This window comes from Chiloscyllium plagiosum, chromosome 24 (genome assembly GCF_004010195.1).
Source record: "Chiloscyllium plagiosum isolate BGI_BamShark_2017 chromosome 24, ASM401019v2, whole genome shotgun sequence".
Taxonomy (NCBI): domain Eukaryota; kingdom Metazoa; phylum Chordata; class Chondrichthyes; order Orectolobiformes; family Hemiscylliidae; genus Chiloscyllium; species Chiloscyllium plagiosum.
In genome coordinates this window covers 22,391,325-22,409,436 of record NC_057733.1, presented here as the reverse complement: position 1 = coordinate 22,409,436, position 18,112 = coordinate 22,391,325, and the positions used below count along the sequence as shown (strand labels likewise).

The following is an 18,112-nucleotide window of genomic DNA, read 5'->3' as shown; positions in this document are numbered from 1 at the left end:
GGAAAAAAAAAGGGTGTTCTGAAGGGCAAAGATATGGGTGTGAAACGAGGGAAATTTTTAGAGATCAGTGGAGTCTTCGTTTGAGAACCAAAATGCAGCATCAACTCAATTAAAGAACACTTACAGTTCAGGGAAAAGGCCCTTTGGCCCTCCAAACCTGAGCCGATCCAAATCCACTGTCTAAACCTGTCGCTCAATTCCTGAGCATCTGTATCCCTCTCCTCCCCACCTACTCATTCATCTGTCCAGATGCATCTTAAATGAATCTACAATGCCTTCCCGTACCACCTCTGCTGGCAACACCTTCCAAGCACCTACCACCCTCCGTGTAAAGTACTAGCAGTGTATATCCCCCCCTTAAACTTTTCAGCTCTCACCTTGAAAGCGTGACCTCTCGTTATAGAATCCTTCATCCTGGGAAAAAGCTTATCTCTATCTTCAGTGTCTATACCATTCATGATTTTGTGGACCTTAATCAGGTTCCCCCCTCAATCTCCTTTTTCTAAAACAATCCTAACCTACTCAACTTCTCTTCATAGCGAGCACCATACCAGACAACATCCTTGTAAATCTTCTCTGCACCCTCTCCAAAGCATCCACATCTTTTTGGCCACATCTGTGGCGACCAGAACTGTACACCATATTCCAAATGCGGCCGAACCAATGTCTCGTACAATTTTAACATGACCAGCCAGCTCTTATACTCAATACCCAGTCAGATGAAGGCAACCATACCATATGCCTTCTTGACCACTCTATCCACCTGTGCAGCAACCTTCAAGGTACAATGGACCTGCACTCCCAGATCTCTCTGGCCATCAACTTTTCTCAAGGCTCTTCCATTTACTGTATAATGTGCTCTAGAATTAGACTTCCCCAAAATGCATCACCTCACTTTTGCCTGGATTGAACTCCATCTGCCACTTCTCCATTCAATTCTCCAGTCTATCTATTCCAGATCATTTATGTATATTACAAACGTGGCCCCAGCACAGATCCCTGTGGAGCACCACTGGTCACCTTTCTCCATTTTGAGAAACTCCCTTCAACTACTACTGTCTCCTGTTGCTCAACCAGTTCTTTATACACCGAGCTTGAACACCCTGCACACCATGTGACTTCACATTCTCCATTAGTCTACAATGGGGAACCTTATCAAAGGCCTTACTAAAGTCCATGTATTTAACATCAACAGCCCTTCCTTCACCTAACAATTTGGTCACTTCCTCAAAGAACTCGATTAAGTTGGTAAGACACTATCTCCCCCCACAAAACCATGTTTCCAATTCATGGAACAGGCAACAAGAACTTTGAAGAAGTCACTGGGAGATGGTTTTTATGACCCTTGAATATTTCAGTCTCTCAGCTATAACTAGTTTAGAAATAATGGGATTTTGAAAAAATGCTGAAATAATTATGGGGAAATTGAATGTATCAGCAAATAAACAAGGCTTTACAAAAGGGAATGCATTCTTTAACATCAAGGTCGTAACAAGATAAAAGGGGAACATGCAGACAGACTATTTAGGTTTCCAAAGAGCAGAGAGATACTTCAAAAAAGCTAACTATATATTGGGGTGATACCTTAACCAAGGCTCCTGAGACAGCACCTTCCAAACCACAACACTGCCATCTGGAAGAAGAGCAACAAAATTTGGAACACCATCTTCAAGCTCACTCCAACTCACTCACCACCCTGACCTTTAACTGTATCATTGCTTCACTGCTGCTGGATCAAAATCCTGAAACTCACTCCCCAATGAGAACTTACACCAAGTTGACTACACCAGTTCAAGATCACCACCACTTCAAGGGATGGACAATAATTGATGGGCCCAGGCAGTGATACTTACATCCCACAAGTTATCATAGATAGAGAGTCAGTTACTACAAAAGAAGTCTGGATTGTTATGAAGTTGAAGGTATGTACGAAAGCTTTAGAGAGAGTGAAGGCTGTTTTGGCAGTGAGAGTTTGCAAGGAGACTGACTAGCAATCTCAGTATTGGAAAATTGAAATGTAATATTTGGCTGTCAACTGGATACCTCCATTTTTTTGCCCACGATTTGAATTCAACCAGTTTACATTATGCTCCAGGATACTAAAACCCAATTGAATTTGAATTTTAATGAGTTTTAACAACATTGAACCAATGAGAGGATCTGATGTTTGGTCTGTAAATAAGCTGGCATTTTGAGAGCTAGCCAGAGACAGAGTGACCAACTGCCATCATCAGATTGACTATCTGAAAGAGACTTTTAAAAAGGTACCTTCTTCAAAAGACACATTTTTTGCAGCAGAAGACCAAAAGACAACAGAGATTAGATTAGATTATTTAGTGTGGAAACAGGCCCTTTGGCCCAATAAGTCTACACCGACCCACCGAAGCGTAATCCACCCAGACCCATTCCCCTACATCCCCTACTATGGGCAATTTAGCATGGACTATTCACCTAACCTGCACATTTTTGGACTGTGGGAGGAAACCAGAGCACCCAGAAGAAACCCATGCAGACACGGGGAGAATGTGCAAACTCCACACAGAGTCGCCTGAGGCGGGAATTGCACCCGGGTCTCTGGAGCTGTGAGGCAGCAGTGCTAACCACTGTGCCACCGTGGAGGAAGACCGACATTGGAAACGTCAGCGACTGGTTTTAAAAGTAAAAGTTGCTGTAAATTTTAATATGGATCAATATATTCTTATAGTAGAGTGGGAAGTAGATAACAGGAGGCATAGATTTGTAAAATAGTTTGTAAACAGTCACTCATTCTTTAAACAGATTATGAGGAGAGGTGAGCTTCTCTGAGAGTTTGGTTAAATTAGCAGAAGGGGTTATTGCTGTGTCTAACAGGAGAGTTTTCAGATAAATAAACTAATTCTGTGAAATGCCACAGGGATCAGAATTGGGGCCTCAACTATAACCAATTTATATGGACGACTTGAAGGTATCAGCAAATTTGGAGTGAAATTGGAAAGCAAGCTGTGAACTTGGTGTGTCAAGCATAGAGGGGTTTAAAAAAAAAAAAGGGTTGTAGACTGGTTAAGGGGTTTCAAAAAAAAAAAATGGACAAATGAATATATTTATGGGAAAAAATGAGAGGGTGTTCACAACGGCAGGTAGAATATAAATATTATGATTTCCCATGGACAGGCTGAAGAACACAATAGTAGGAGTCTGCCCATCTTTGAGGGATTGAAATGTTGGCATGAAGATCCAGCAACTAATTGGAAAAGCAAATGGATTATTGCCTTCTCTTACAAGGGGGCGGTGGTGAGACTGAAGAGCAGAGAGAAGAAAGTAGAGATGCCTTTGTACAATTGCACAAAACATTCACAAGTGAAGTTGGACTATCACGTACTGTTTGATCTCCCTACTTGAGGGATATGGTTGTATTGGAAGCAGTTTAGGGGAGGTTCACTGGGCTAGCTCCGGAGATAAAGAAAGTTACCATTTATGAGAACTGAAATGAATGAATTGGATCTGCATCCAAAAGGAGTTTACAAGGATTGAAGTTGAAAAGGTGACCATACCGAAACGTCCAGAATTCTCAGAGATTGGCAAATTAAATATTGAGGATGCTTTTTTCTTGTGGGGGAAATCCAGATCTCGGTGGCACAGTCTGAGTAGGAGATTAGACGAAAATTGATTTCAGAGGTATCATTTGTGGAGTGGTTTTCCCTAGAAAGTAATGGCATCTGGGCTAATAATATATTCAAGATGGAGCTAAAAGAGATTTTTGATAAACAATAGAGTCAAAGGTTATAGGAAAAAAAGCTAGTCTAACAGCCACAATTAGATCAAGTGATTTTAATCAAAAGGACACCAAATAGGCTTAATTTGTCAATTGGTCTATTACTGTTCCTATTGTTTAGGAATCTAAGTCCTGTTGTAATACCCAAGTCTTATTTAAGAAGATACCTTCCTTCCTCTCCATGTGCTGTAACCATCTGCCGAATGATCTTCAAAAACTAGGATAGCATGGCGGCTCGGTGGGTAGTACTGCTGCTTCACAACCCCCGAGACCTGGGTTTAATTCGAGCCTTGGGCAACTGACTGTGCTGAGTTTGCACATTCTAAGATGGCTATGTTGTCCTTGGCTTTTTTCAAAAGTGTTTTACAACACACAGGTTCTGAAATGTCTGGTTTAATCTACTTGAAGCAGCTTTTATAAAAAGTTTTTTTAAAAAAACTTATACAATCAAAGAGGAGTGGCTAATTCTCCCACTTTTCTGGGATTTGGTTTGGGTTTTAGCAGTCTGGCTGTTCAGAGTATGCAGTCAGTCGTTTTGAGGCTGCTGGTCAAAGCAACAGCGACATGAAAGGAGGTGTTCCATTCTGAATCTGTCTACCATCTCTCGATCTCTCCTGTAAGACCCTGTGTGTGATTTTCTCCTTTATGCAAAGCAGTGTTAGTGGGGTTTGTTCTCAGCACTCAGAACAGCATGATTAGGTTGAGATTGTCTGTTTGGTTTTCGGATAGGTTAGGTTATTCTATAGTCTGTTCTCTTTTGTTTGTGCTTGGTTTGGTAATCTTGCAAATAAATTCTGATTTGTTTAAAACAAAGCGATTGGGCCAGCTGCATCACTACTGGAATACCTACCTTACACCTCCTTAAAACAACTTGCAAAGTTAGGGTCCGGGCTACTTTTTTGAAATGTTTTGAAGGGGTCTGGCATGATCCATGACAGACTGGGGGCTCTTTGCGGGATTTTTTTCTGTGGTTCCAAGACAGCGAGTGGTGGATGCTAGTGTCTTTTGTTCCAGGTGTTGATTTCAGATGGTTTAAAACAGTGCTTGGGATAGCAATAGCTCTTTCAGTCACTAATCTTTTTTTTTGGGGGTGGAAGAAGTGACTTTGGGAGTTTTACAAAAGGTCAATGAGGCCAAGCTGCAAGAATTAGCAGACAGACACAGTCAGGGGTTGGAGCTGCCTCCTTCCACGAGGAAAGGAGAAATAGCTCAACATTTAAAAAATTGCTGAAAACGCCATCGGAATATTTTGAGATAAGGGTAGCACAGTGCTTCAGTGGTTAGCAATGCTACCTTGCAGCACCAGGAATCCAGGATCGGTTCTAGCCTCAGGTGACTGTGTGGAGTTTGCACATTCTCCAACTTCTGTGCAGGATTTCTTCGGGTATTCAGATTTCCTCTCACAATCCAAAGATGCGCAGGTTAGCTGAATTGACCATGCTAAATTGACTGTAGTGTTCAGGGATGTGTAGGCTCCGTGCATTAGTTAGGGGTAAACCGAGTTAAGAGGTTTGGGGAATAGGTCTGGGGGGGGGGATTACTCTTCACAGGGTCAGTGGGGACTTGTTGGGCTGAAGGGCCTGTTTCCACACTGTAGGGACTCTATGGTCTATGAACTACTGACACTCAAAATGGCCAACTTAATAAATACCTTTACCGCAAAACAAAAGTGACCAAAGAAAGAAACTGTTTAATTCCAATTAAAAACAAAAAGTGTCAAGATGTCAGTACTTGAAATCAAGCATCTTGATCTGCAAGGCAATTAAGTGATTTAACAGAAATGAGACTGATCCCTTCTATCATAGTAATCATTTACAAGAAAATCAGTTTGAGACAGAATGACAAAGAAGCTCATTAATAGCATAGCATTGAGCAACTGAGCCAATATGATAAACTAATTCACTTGCCAGTAAAAGGTCATTCCATGTATTATCCTACACAGGCGTTACAAAAAAAAAATAGAAGTCATAGTTTATGGTAGCACACTCTTCCTTGCATTGCTGAAGGAGGATTTCTTTGTGGTGGCAGTTCATTTGTACACAAAACTGAACAGAAAAAAATCCCTTTGACTTTCAGTCTGATCTTAACTGGTTTGGTGGCAGATCAGAGGCCTCTATCATGGATTGAAGTTCCGGCCCATGATTTCAGGTAACTATTCAGTGGGAGAATGAGTGCTGCACTGCTCAGGGACATCATTGGAACGTAGTGTTGAATATATTCAGTTGAAGTCCATGGGATTATCCGAAGAGCAGGAAAGAGTGCCTGCTGTTTGGTTAAAATGTATTTCTCAACTAGCACTAAAACAGATAATCTGGCCATTCATCTAAGACGCCCACTGATAAGCTGTTGCATTTCTCTATCCAATGACACCCAATAGAATGAGTACACTGGACAATAGAACTGGACTGAACTCTGGTAACAGGCTAGGCTCTCAAACAGCCAGTTAAACATTTTCAGCAATCTGCCAAATACAAAAAAGAACAGAGCCCAGCAACATGACATGTGGAGGAGAATTAGAGAAGCTAACTAACCTTGTTAAATTGGAACAGGTCCTGTTTGATGCGCTCCCGGTTAAGCTCATGTCCGTGTCTTCGGAATCTCTTCATTGTTCTAGTTTAGTAGAGGGAGCACAGCTATCAATTGTTGGTTCCTGGAAGGGGGAAAAACAAACAACAACCTGGATGGTTAAATCATAGAGGCTCCTCCCCTTCCATCTGTCCCTATGACAGGTATTCTCAGATGCACCAAGCCCTACACAGGCAGATCATCCAACATTCTCTTTGTCATATACAGGCTACCAAGATGACATCATTCTTAGTTGGCCAGCATTCAGTTACCAATCATTAACTCAACTCAATGTTTACAGAAGCACACATCAAACACAGTGCTTCTAATACTCTTAGGACATCTGATATGCTGTATAATCAGTTATCAACATAACCAACATTGCCTTACTTATTAGACTCTTCTTTCATGTGTGTTATTTCCCTTCTAGTGCTTACCTTCCTGAAGGTGTTGGTCCTGGCGATGGCTCAGGGCTACAGGAACTAGTTGGTGTGCCAAAGACTACTAATAAGATATGATCCCTATTCATGGATAGCAATGGTCAGTACAGGCCCTAGTCTGCGATTCAACAACCAGTCAGGACTCAAATGCAGAGTTGTGTTGCAGTGATAGGTTGTAGTTAGCCAAATTGCAGCTCTCTGTAGCAGGTTCTGCTCTCATTTAGATTTAGCTTCACATACAACAGTTGTATTCCAGCTGATTATCAATGCATTTATTCACACCAGAGTTTAAAAAAGGTGAATAAGAGCAGCATAATCTGGGACAAAGTCCAGCAGATATTGATTCATGCTCAGTAGCACAATATACACCCAGTTTCTAGCACGATTACTCATGGGACCAGAAACAAGAATCCAGATTTCCTTCCCTTGTCATGCAGCAGAAAAACCTATGGAAGAATCCATTACCCTTCTCACCCTAACGTGCAAACGTATACCAGCCTGCAAGATAACATTGCTCATGCAGCTTGCTTCCTCCATCATCCTAATTCAACCATTTGCTGGGCCTGCACAGTTGTGTGCGACAGGAAAACCAATCTTCTTAAGTCTAAGATATTCCTTAATATTTAATCTTTTCAGATCCATAGACAACATGTATACCTAGCTGACTCACTTCTGAGAGCTTTTAAACCCTCAATACACAATAAATTGAAGGCCACCAACTGACCCTGGAAAAAAATCAAGAGCATTTAGCAAGGTACATAGTTTAGCAGAAATTACAGTTGGAGACAGACACAGGAACAACCAGGTAATCCAGGAGTGGTAAACACATTCAATGCTGCTAGGCATGAGGCAAGTCAACCCACAAATGAGGCCCATCTGTTACAGGGAAAGTGAACAAGGTGAGTGAGTAAGTGATTGAGTGAATGAGGGAGTGAGTGGAGTGAGTGAGACATACACACAGACGAAGGGCAGCAGCATGGGCCATGAGCAACCGTATCCAGTATTAATTTACTCCCCAGAAGACTTGAGTTTTACCTCAACTTGAAAAAGTTTCAAGTACTCAGTTTAAGTTAACACCAGAGGCATTAAAAACATCTTTCTTTCTGCTTCTGATAGTACATGTGCTTAGAGGCACTAAGTGCTCCCCTATTTCCATGACACAACTAAATGCAATCTTTTATCGCAGCTCACTACCATGACTAACAAAAAAAAAGGGTAGGACTTAGTAAATGATTCACAACATGAATGTGTAGTATACCCTGTAAAAAAAAAATCACCAAAATGTTCCCCTAGTGCTGAGAAAGCAAGAGTATTTTAATGGTTCATTCACCTGTGTTGGCAACTAAATGTATCTTGCAAGACAGCAAGTGCGAGAATAGAGAGATGATCTTATACCCATTGTACAGAGATAGAATTATTGGAGATTGTGACTAAATTTAAGCACGGATCAATGTCGGAACAGAAGTGGCTGATCGATCAGCCAGCATCTGGGGACAGACAGACAACAGTAGGTTTAGTGGAATTTCTCACTCCCTGACCAACTGTGCTTCCAGCTTCAGACTTGTGACAATTTCTTTTAAAGTACTGTAGAGCCCAGGCAGGTTGTAGTTACTAAGCAGCTGGTTAGAATGCTCACTGCAGAATTAAATCAAAACTTGGCGAATTCAAGAGCCAGTGTGACCATTACATACATTTATATAGAACAAATCGTATTTCAAGTTCTCAAAATTGAGAGCTGGCAAGTTGTGTTGCAGGACAATTCTGCTTACTGTTTTTGAAAATGCTCTACAATACATTGTCACATGCTCAGACAGAAGAATGACCAGGCTAGTTTCTGTATACTGCCAGAGGTCTGCGATTGTGCCAAGGAGGACAGGGGACAGGGAGGCATAAACAATTCTTACTAGTCTGCTGCACCTAATTAGATTCTTACCCATACAGCAGTTTCTTATCCTCATTTGCCAAGGACTTGTATCTCAAACATCAGAACACAGAAGCAGGAAGGGGTGGGTCATTTGGCCTGGTCTACTAAATAAGATCTGCTACAAATTTTTTGGAGGTGTAATGAGCAGGCTAGATAAAAGGAGAATCAGTGGACGTGAATTATTTGGATTTCCAGAAGGCCTTTGACAAGGTACTGCACAGAAGGCTACTAAATAAGCTAAGATGGTGTTAGCATCTAGGTAGTAGCAGGGAAAGGGGATTAGCTGACTAGCAGAAGGCAAAGAGTGGGGATAAAGGGGCCTTTTCCAAGGTGGCAGCTAGTAACTAGTGGAGTTGTGCAGGGGGCAGTGTTGGGACCACAGTTATTCACAGGACAAATTAAGTGATCTGGATGAGGGGAGTGAGGACATTGGTACGAAGTCCGCAGACGACAGATAGGTGGAGGGACAGGTGAATTTGAGAGAGTTGAGACTGCAAAAAAAAATACTTGGACAGAAAAGATAGTGGGCAAAGAAGTGGCAGATGGAATACAATGTGGGAAGTGTGAAATATTACATTTTGGGAGGAAGACAATATTTTCTGTACTGGGAAATACTTCAAACATTTAAGTGCAAAGGGAGTTCGGAGCCCGAGCTCAGGACTCTCATAAGATGCAGATTCAGTTGGCACGTAGGAAGGCAAATGCCATATTAGCATTAATTTCAAGAGGGGTAGAAAACTTAAGCTCAGCAGTACATCCCTGCTCAAGTAATGCTCTGGTTAGATGGCATTTGGAATTTTGACAGCAGTTTTGGGCCCCATAATCAAAAGGGAGCACGCGTTGTCATCAGACAGGGTCCAGAAGAAGTGGTTGACAAATTATTCTGGCGAATGAAAGGTTTATCACTGAGGAACAGTTGAGTTTGTACTGAGTTGAAGGACAAGGGGAATCAGATTGAAGCTGACAGAATAGAGACAGACCTGGGTAGAGTGGACATGGAGAAGTCATTTCAATTAGGAGGAGGAGACACTAGGGCCCATGTGCATAGTCTCAGTGAAGGGATGACCATTTAAAACTCCGATGAAAAATTTTGCCTGCCAAAAAAAAAACATTGTGAATCTGTGGAATTCACTGCCAGAGGGCCGAGGAGGCCAAGTCATTGAACGTATTTAGGACAGAGATACATCAGTTATTCATTGGCAAGAGGATCAAGGATTATGGAGAGACAGCTGGACAATGTATATTTCTCAAACTCAATCAGCTACAATAGATTGGCAAAGCAAAGCAAACCAAACTATGGGCTGAATGGCCTAATCCTTCTATATTATGGTTGATTAATTGGGGTCTTCAATTTGGCTGCCTGCCCCTACTGCACCCAAAAACAAAACCTAGACACCCTTGTCTCAAAAATCCATTTCAAAAATTCCATGTGAACATAGTAAATGGGAATTTTTAAAAGACAGAAAATAAGGGTTATGCACAAGCTTAACAGGATTGTAAGTACTAAATTGTCACAAATTGCAGACAGCACTTTCCTACCGTGGGCAGCATGGTGGCACAGTGGTTAGCAGTGCTGCCTCACAGCGCCAGAGACCCGGGTTCAATTCCCGACTCAGGCGACTGACTGTGTGGAGTTTGCACATTCTCCCAGTGTCTGCATGGGTTTCCCATGGGTGCTCTAGTTTCCTCCCAAAGATGTGTAGGCCAGGTGAATTGGCCATGCTCAATTGCCCGTAGCGTGAGGTAAAAGGGGTAAATGTAGGGGTATGAGTGGGTTGCGCTTCGGTGTGGACTTGTTGGGCCAAAGGGCCGGTTTCTACACTAAGTAATTGAATCTAATCTACTAACAAATCATTATGTAGGAGGTATGACATAGCAGGCTACATGACATGTACGTATTCAAGACCTGCCAAAACCATGAGCTATGGCTGTGTTGGAAACTTCATCATAGAATCATGAAATTTGCAGTATTACTCATAACAGCCGATATGCAACCATCAATCCTAGTTACCCTCTGATCAACTTATTGACTATTATTACACACCTCAGGAGCATGTGGGAATTGTACCAGGGCCTCCAAGCTCAGTAAGGAACACTGCCACTGTGCTCCAAGAATCTTTGGTCCAAATCCCACTTTCTAGTTCTTGGTGCAATGCTTCATAGGTCATCACCTATCCAAATACTTTTCAAACAGAGGGGATATCTGCCTTGACTATCTGTTCAAGCGCAGTTTCAGATCCCCAGCACTTAAACTCATTTGTGTAATAAATTATGCTAATATTCTATAGTTATCGATGGGGCAAGGGCAATTATAATGCGATCAGGCAAGAACTAGGATGCATAGAATGGGGTAGCAAAATGCAGGGGATGCAGACAATGGAAATGTGGAGCTGGTTAAAGGAACAGATATCACGTATTCTTGATAGGTATGTCCCGGTCAGGCAGGGAGGAAGTGATAAGGTAAGGGAACTGTGGTTCACAATAGAAATTGCATCTCTTGTTACGAAGGAGGTGGCTTGTATGTTGATGAGGTAAGATGGTTCAGATGAGGCGACAGAGTTACAGATCAGCTAGGAAGGATTTATTAAAAAAACGTCAAGAAGAGCAAAGAGAGAGGACACGAGCAGTCTTTAGCAAATAGAATAAAAGGAGAACCCTAAAGCTTTCCATCAGTATGTGAGAAATAAAAGGATGATTAGGGTAGGAATAGGGCCAAAGACAGAAGTGGGAGTTTGAGTGTGGACCCTATGGAGATCAGAGAGGTACTAAACGAACATTTCTCATTGGTTTTCACTCAGGAAAAGGAGAATATTCGTGAGGCGAAAAATGAGATACAAGATATTAGACTAGAAAGAATCGAGGTTAGTTACGAATAAGTGTTATCAATTCTAGAAGGAGTGAAAGTGGACAAGTCCCCTGGGATGGATGGATGGGATTTATCAGAGGATTCTCTGGGAAGCTAGGGAGGAGATAGTAGAGCCTTTGGCTTTGATATTTGAGTCGTCATTGTCTACAGGTTTAGTACCCGAGGACTGGAGGATTGCAAATGTGCCCTTGTTCAAGAAGGGCAGCAGAAATGACCCAGATAATTATAGACCAGTGAGCCTTACTTCTGTTGTAGGAAAGGATTAAAAGATTTAAAATCATCTCGCAAGCAACAATTTGATTTCAGATAGTCAACGTGGTTTCTTCAAGGGCAGGTCGTGTCTCACAAACCTCAGTTTAGGATGCATTTTGTGAGAAGGTGACCAAGCATATAGACGAGGGTAGGGCAGTTGGTGTAGTATATATGGACTTCAGTAAAGGCCTTTGATAAGGTTCCACATGGTAGGCTGTTGAAGAAAATGCAGAGGCATGGAATGGAGGGTGATTTAGTAGTTTGGATTAGAAACTAGCTTTCTGAAAGAAGGCAGCGAGTGGTGGTTGATGGAAAATATTCAGCCTGGAGTCCAGTTACTAGTGGTGTGCCACAAGGATCTGTTTTGGGACCATTGCTTAGCATAAATGACTTAGACGCAGACATAGGTGGATGGATTAGTAAATTTGCAGATGACACTAAAGTCGGTGGAGTAGTGGACAGTGTGGAAGAATGTTACAGGGGGACTTGGATAAACTGCAGAATTGAGCTGAGAGTTGGGAAATGGAGTTCCATGCAGCTAAGTGTGAGGTGATGCACTTTGGGAAGAACAACAGGAAGGCAGAGGACTGGATCAATGGAAAGATTCTTGACAGTGTGGATGCGCAGAGGGATCTTGGAGTCCATGTACATAGATCTCTGAAAGTTGCCACCCAGGTGGATAGTGCTGTTGAGAAGGCATACGGTGTGTTAGGTTTCATTCGTAGAGGGATTGAGTTCCGGAGCTGCAATATCATACTGCAACTATACAAAATGCTGGTGCGGCCACACTTGGAATATTGTGTACAATTCAGGTCCCCAAATTTTGGGAAGGATGTGGAAGCATTGGAAAAGGTGAAGAGGAGATTTACCAGGATGTTGCCTGGTCTGGAGCGAAGGTCTTATGAGGAAAGGCTGAGAGACTTGAACTTATTCTCATTGGCAAGGTGGCAGCGCAGAGGGGATTTGATAGAGAATTACAAGATGATCAGAGGATTGGATAGGGTAGACAGTGAAAGTCTTTTTCCGAGGATGATGATGTCTGCGTGTACGAGGGGGCATAACTACAAATGGAGGAGTGATAGATTTAAGACAGATGTCAGAGGCAGGTTCTTTACACACAGAGTGATAAGGGTGTTGAATGCCCTACCTGCTAATGTAGTCAACTCTGCCACATTAGGGGGATTTAAACAATCCTTAGGTAAGCACATGAATGATTTTGGGATAGTGTAGGGGGACGAGTTGAGAATTCACAGGTCGGTGGAACATCGAGGGCTGAAGGGCCTGTTCTGCGCTGTAATGTTCTATGTTCTACTTGACAAATAATGTGTGACTTGACATGCAATGATTTGGATATGCCGGTGTTGGACTGGGGTGTACAAAGTTAAAAATCACAACACCAGGTTATATTGGAAGCACTAGCTTTCAGAGCGTCACTCCTTTAGCACCTGATGAAGGAGCGACGCTCCGAAAGCAAGTGTGCTTCCAATTAAACCTGTTGGACTATAACCTGGTGTTGTGTGATTTTTAACTTCGACATCCAATGATTTCATGGTAAATGCAGGTTGATGTAAATGAGCGTTAGTTAAAACTCACTGTCTCATGGTCATCAGTCGGGCTGGGAAGTTTGTTTTTAAAAGAATGTTTTGTTGAAAAGGCATTTTTAAGATTGCATTTTAAAAATCAGTGTTCCATTTCAAGTTGGGCCACGGAATCTTGCATAGTTATCTCCGTAATGGGGACTAATTACATATTCCATGTAAAAAGAAAATGCAGCTCCAACCTGTGTTAGTCAATTCTGAACTTCGGTTGAGTATATTTTCCCACTGGCTACTGTCAGGAGCAAGTACATTTAACATTCTAAGATCAAACAATGGAACCTGGCATAAAATTTTCTAGAATCAAATTACAGAATTAAGCCACTTTAAACTATTGTGCATGTGCTTAAGCAAATTAGCTAGTCCAATTCACTCACGTCCAAGGTAGTCCCGCAAGCTCTGATAACTATTCCACTTCCTTTTGCAAGTCTCCGTTACCATTACATTACCCCCTGTCACCATTACATACTAACTGTGCTTCCAGACCTTAACCGCTTAGATCTGAACATTTTCATGTTCTTTAGCCAATAACCCTGAACAAAAAAAAATGCCCCAGTTCCCAATTCTTCCATCATTTGCAACAATTTCTTTCAATCTAGTCTGTCCACACTCCATGTGAGATTTTCTATGAAAAGTTCTCAATTTTAATCCCAACCATTAGAACTCCAACTTCTCCAATCTAACGATAAAACTAACATTTTTAATCCTTACAAGCATTCACAATGTTTTACACCTTTTCCTGATGCTTGAATTCTATTCCTCAACATTTTTGTTTACAGCTGTTCTCCTACTATTCACACTTCAGCTGAACAGATGGTTTCGCTTTTCTTCCAGTAGCACTCCCTTTGCAGTTTGAAAGCTGTCAATTCCTCTCCTTTCCACATCAATACAGAACATGTGCAGATTTCAAGGCAGGGATCTCCCACGTGCTTCAACAATACACAAAATATATAGCATTCGTTTCAGAAAAGGGAACTCAACAGAAAATGAAATGTGGAATTCTAGGTAACAAAAGGGGCAGCCACACTGTGACTATGTAAGGGGTTAGAAATTAAAAAGCTCGGCAGATTGACGGGTATGGTGTTAATGATAGGAAGGGGTAAAGGCCATTGAGAAAATAAAGACAAGAACTTTAAAGCTAGAGCCAGTCAAGTAGGTCAAATTAACACAGGGTTGATGCAGAAATAGAACTTGTTTTAAGACAGGCAGTACTTTGTGGCCTCAGGTTTACAGAGATTGGAAAAAAAAAGGGGGCACTTGGCTAGGAGAGCATTGAAATAGTCAAATCTAAATTCTCACATCTTCACTACTTTCCTGCCTTAATCTTTGCAAGGAAGGATTTTCAACTTCTATCTCATCTAAACTTAGCTTGCTTTCTCAGTTTGGTCCTGTTCCTTCACAATCACTCCTTGACTTTGTCATCTCACATGGCCTCAACTCTTCTCATATAAGAGACAGAAATAAAACCTAAATCTCTGATCACTTTGTTTCACACTTCACCACAAACATCTGTGCCTGCTCTTGGAAAAATGAATTCACTTCCACATACTTCCAAAATCTGTACATCCATCTTTGATTTTCTATTCACAGTAATGCTGCTGAAACTGTCACTCTGCTCAAAAATCACATCTTCACCATAGATATTTAGTAGAGCACTAGTATTGCAACCTAGCATTACCATCAAATATACTCTCAAGTAGAAAAGGGACATGCTTGAATGTTTATGTTAGGCAATTAGTTTCGTCATTCATCACCTACCCTCTTCATTAAGAAATCACTCCTGGATACTAAAATGCATTTGAGTGTTTATTCTACAAGCATGCAATGTTCTGCCTCCCACTGATGCTGCAGTTACTATACAGAGAGTTGTAGGATCAAGGCTCATCCAAAAACCTTCATTTAAGAGCAATACAAAGTATGAAAGCTAGTCTGCCCTCCCAGGTGGATGTCAAAAAGTCCCCTGACATTATTCAGGAGCAGTTGGTAAAGCCTTTATGTAATACCCTTAAATAAACAAGTAACTTATCACTGTACTGAAATGCTGGCTGTTTTTCCTCAAACATCACTTATCTGCTGGGCACAGACTAGCTGCTATTTCTCCCTCCACCATAATGCAACAAGTCTACTTCACTTGATGGCTTTGAAGCAATCAGACTTCCCAAAAAGAGTATAAAAAGCATTATGCGAATTAAAGTTCTCTTGACATGCAAGAACTTGCATTTATATTCAAAACCATCCCAAGGCACTTTGCAAGAGATAGATAAAAAGGCTCTAAGTGTTGTCAGACTTGGATTAGACTTTTGGAACAAACTAAAAACTTCGTATCACACTCTGCTTTGGACACTTGATTCATTTTACAAGCTTATCACCGAAATGATTTTTGCTTACATTTGCAATTACATTGCTGCTTTGCTCAAGCTGTATGGGCTAAGGGTGGACATGCTGTCACCCGAAGGCATTTAAGAAGTAGCATTTGCTGGCAACAAGTAGCTGATTAGATCATCAAGTTGTGACCAGTTTAAAAAGGATGACAAGAGGCAGTATGACATTAACTAACTAAAATGATTAGCTGTTGGAAAGCTGAACAGCTTGCTTGTGAGAATGGCACTACAGAAGCCTTCAGACAGTGCAAAGGGAAGATGGTGTGGTCCTCTCAAAATTCCCTAAGCCTGAAGAATGCGTTTAAAATCAATAAGAAATGCTACAATTACATATGCTAACCATCTGTCTGCTGCAGAAAGGTGACAAAAACTTGGAGAAGGGAGAGAGTTTGAGGAACAAGTCCTGGCAAGCAAAACAACGATCATTTCAATAAAGCTCTGCAGACAGGAACCAGTGAATGGCTTTCCCAGTAATTTCCTCTCCATCTATAACACCAATAGCTTTTTAAAAAGCTGTATGTGTGTAGGGAGAAGCTTTATAAAAAGGGTTAGAGTTTTAAGTGTTCAAGTTATATCAACACTAGATTCCAACTATAAAATAAACAACTATTTTCAATTGATAGTAGTTCATCTTAAGTACAGAAACTGAATCGGAGTTTTCTGTTAAGAGTCTAATCAGACAGGTAGATTGAGAAAAAGTGTGCTGGAATAAAATGAACTCTATAATGAATCGGAATAGTGAGGAGTTGATCTCGAGCATGCTACCCCAGTGATGTGTGAAAATGGGTAGGTTTTACTTCCTCATGCATAATGATTATCTGGTAAGGGTTCTGCTTGAATAAAGGAACTTTCGAAAGGAATTGGACATGTTCTGTGTTCTATGTACTTGGAAAATGTTTTATAGCATGATGGGGAAATATCAGGGAAGAGGGACTAAGTCAGATAGCTCTTTCATGAAGCCATTCCACAAATTCCTCCAATATTATGTCTCAAATCATTTGAAGATTCCTTCTTTAGGAGGGAACCAAACAACCATCTCATGGCTTAAATGCTTGGTTTAGTCACTTGACGGCTGAAATGTATTGAACTGTTTTGAAAAACCAAATTAGGAAAGGGACATTGCTTAACTGGTTGCACTTTTGAGAGAAGGTCAAATTTCTACCCTGAACCAGGCAAGCCAGGGTTTTCCTTTCAACCAAACAGTTATCACCATCCTTAGTTTAATGATAAAAATAAGGTACACAAAATAAAAGACTGGATTAGTCTGAAGAACTAAAGCATGCTGGCTAACCTACCAATACTCCACCATTAATGACAAACTAAACAATGATCTAACTAATGAAGTACTTAAAAATTCTTTTGAATTTTTTTTTAAAAACTGTGTCAATCATTGGGCCAATGTAACATCAGCTTCTAAAAATTGTCAAGTGAGATCACAAAGCTATCCAACTTCCCAAACAAACAGTCTCTTCACCTCAATTCTTGTCTACAGTCTCTTCCTCATTTAACCCCATACCTTTATTAAAAAGGAACGGCTCAGATTCTCACTTCCACATATGGGGCAGACGTTCCTCTCATTTACTTCAATCAGGTATTTTCCTGGGACTTTTTTGGTGCTTAAGGGCAAACCACCCCCAAGTATTTTGAACCTTGCTTTCAAGAAACTCAGATTTCAATGGATTTCCAAGAAAACAACTTAAAAAGCAAGTTATGAAACGCTGGCCTGAAGGGCACTTGTGAAAAACTAATTCTAGTATAGAAATGTTTGTACAAATAGTTTCATACATTATTCTATGATTCAGAACATACATTCAGAACAGAGACTTGCTGGAAAAACATGGATGATTCCCCAGAAAACAATAGCCACAGTTGAAATCAGCTGAACAACTTGAAAAGGAGAGATTACAGAATATAGATGGCAAACATATTACCTCCTGGCTGTAATTCAGAGTTGGCTTGTCATGCTTGTTTTGTAAATGGGAAAAACTGGCAGTTAACGGTAGAACGGGTCAAATATCAGTTCCAAGTTTTCAGCAAAAGTTTAACTTTACTAAGCTACTCGAAAAAAAAACAAGCATGCCATGAAGACAACATGTGAAGGAGCCAGTGTTGGACTGGGGTGGACAAAGTTAAAAATCACAACACCAGATTATAGTCCAACAGGTTTATTTGAAAGCACTAGCTTTCAGAGTGCTGCTCCATCAGGTGGTTGTGGAAGATAAGATCATAAGTCACAGAATTTACTGCAAAAGACCAGTACCAAACAGTGAGCTACTGAAGAAACCTGGATTGTTCAGTCTTCCATCTTTCAGAATGGTTTGCAGGTTCGGTTCATTAA

General features: G+C 41.1%; 1 protein-coding gene across 2 annotated transcripts in view; it reads right to left on the bottom strand.

The window, feature by feature from the left end:
* The window catches only part of llgl2 (LLGL scribble cell polarity complex component 2), a 101,026-nt gene that overhangs the window by 56,385 nt on the left and 26,529 nt on the right, over positions 1-18,112 (bottom strand). For both annotated transcript variants that reach the window (XM_043714552.1, XM_043714553.1), the window contains exon 3: positions 6,283-6,401. In XM_043714552.1, the coding sequence (XP_043570487.1) occupies positions 6,283-6,357 (75 nt within the window). In that variant the 5' untranslated portion in view covers positions 6,358-6,401. The remainder of the gene's footprint in view (positions 1-6,282; positions 6,402-18,112) is intronic.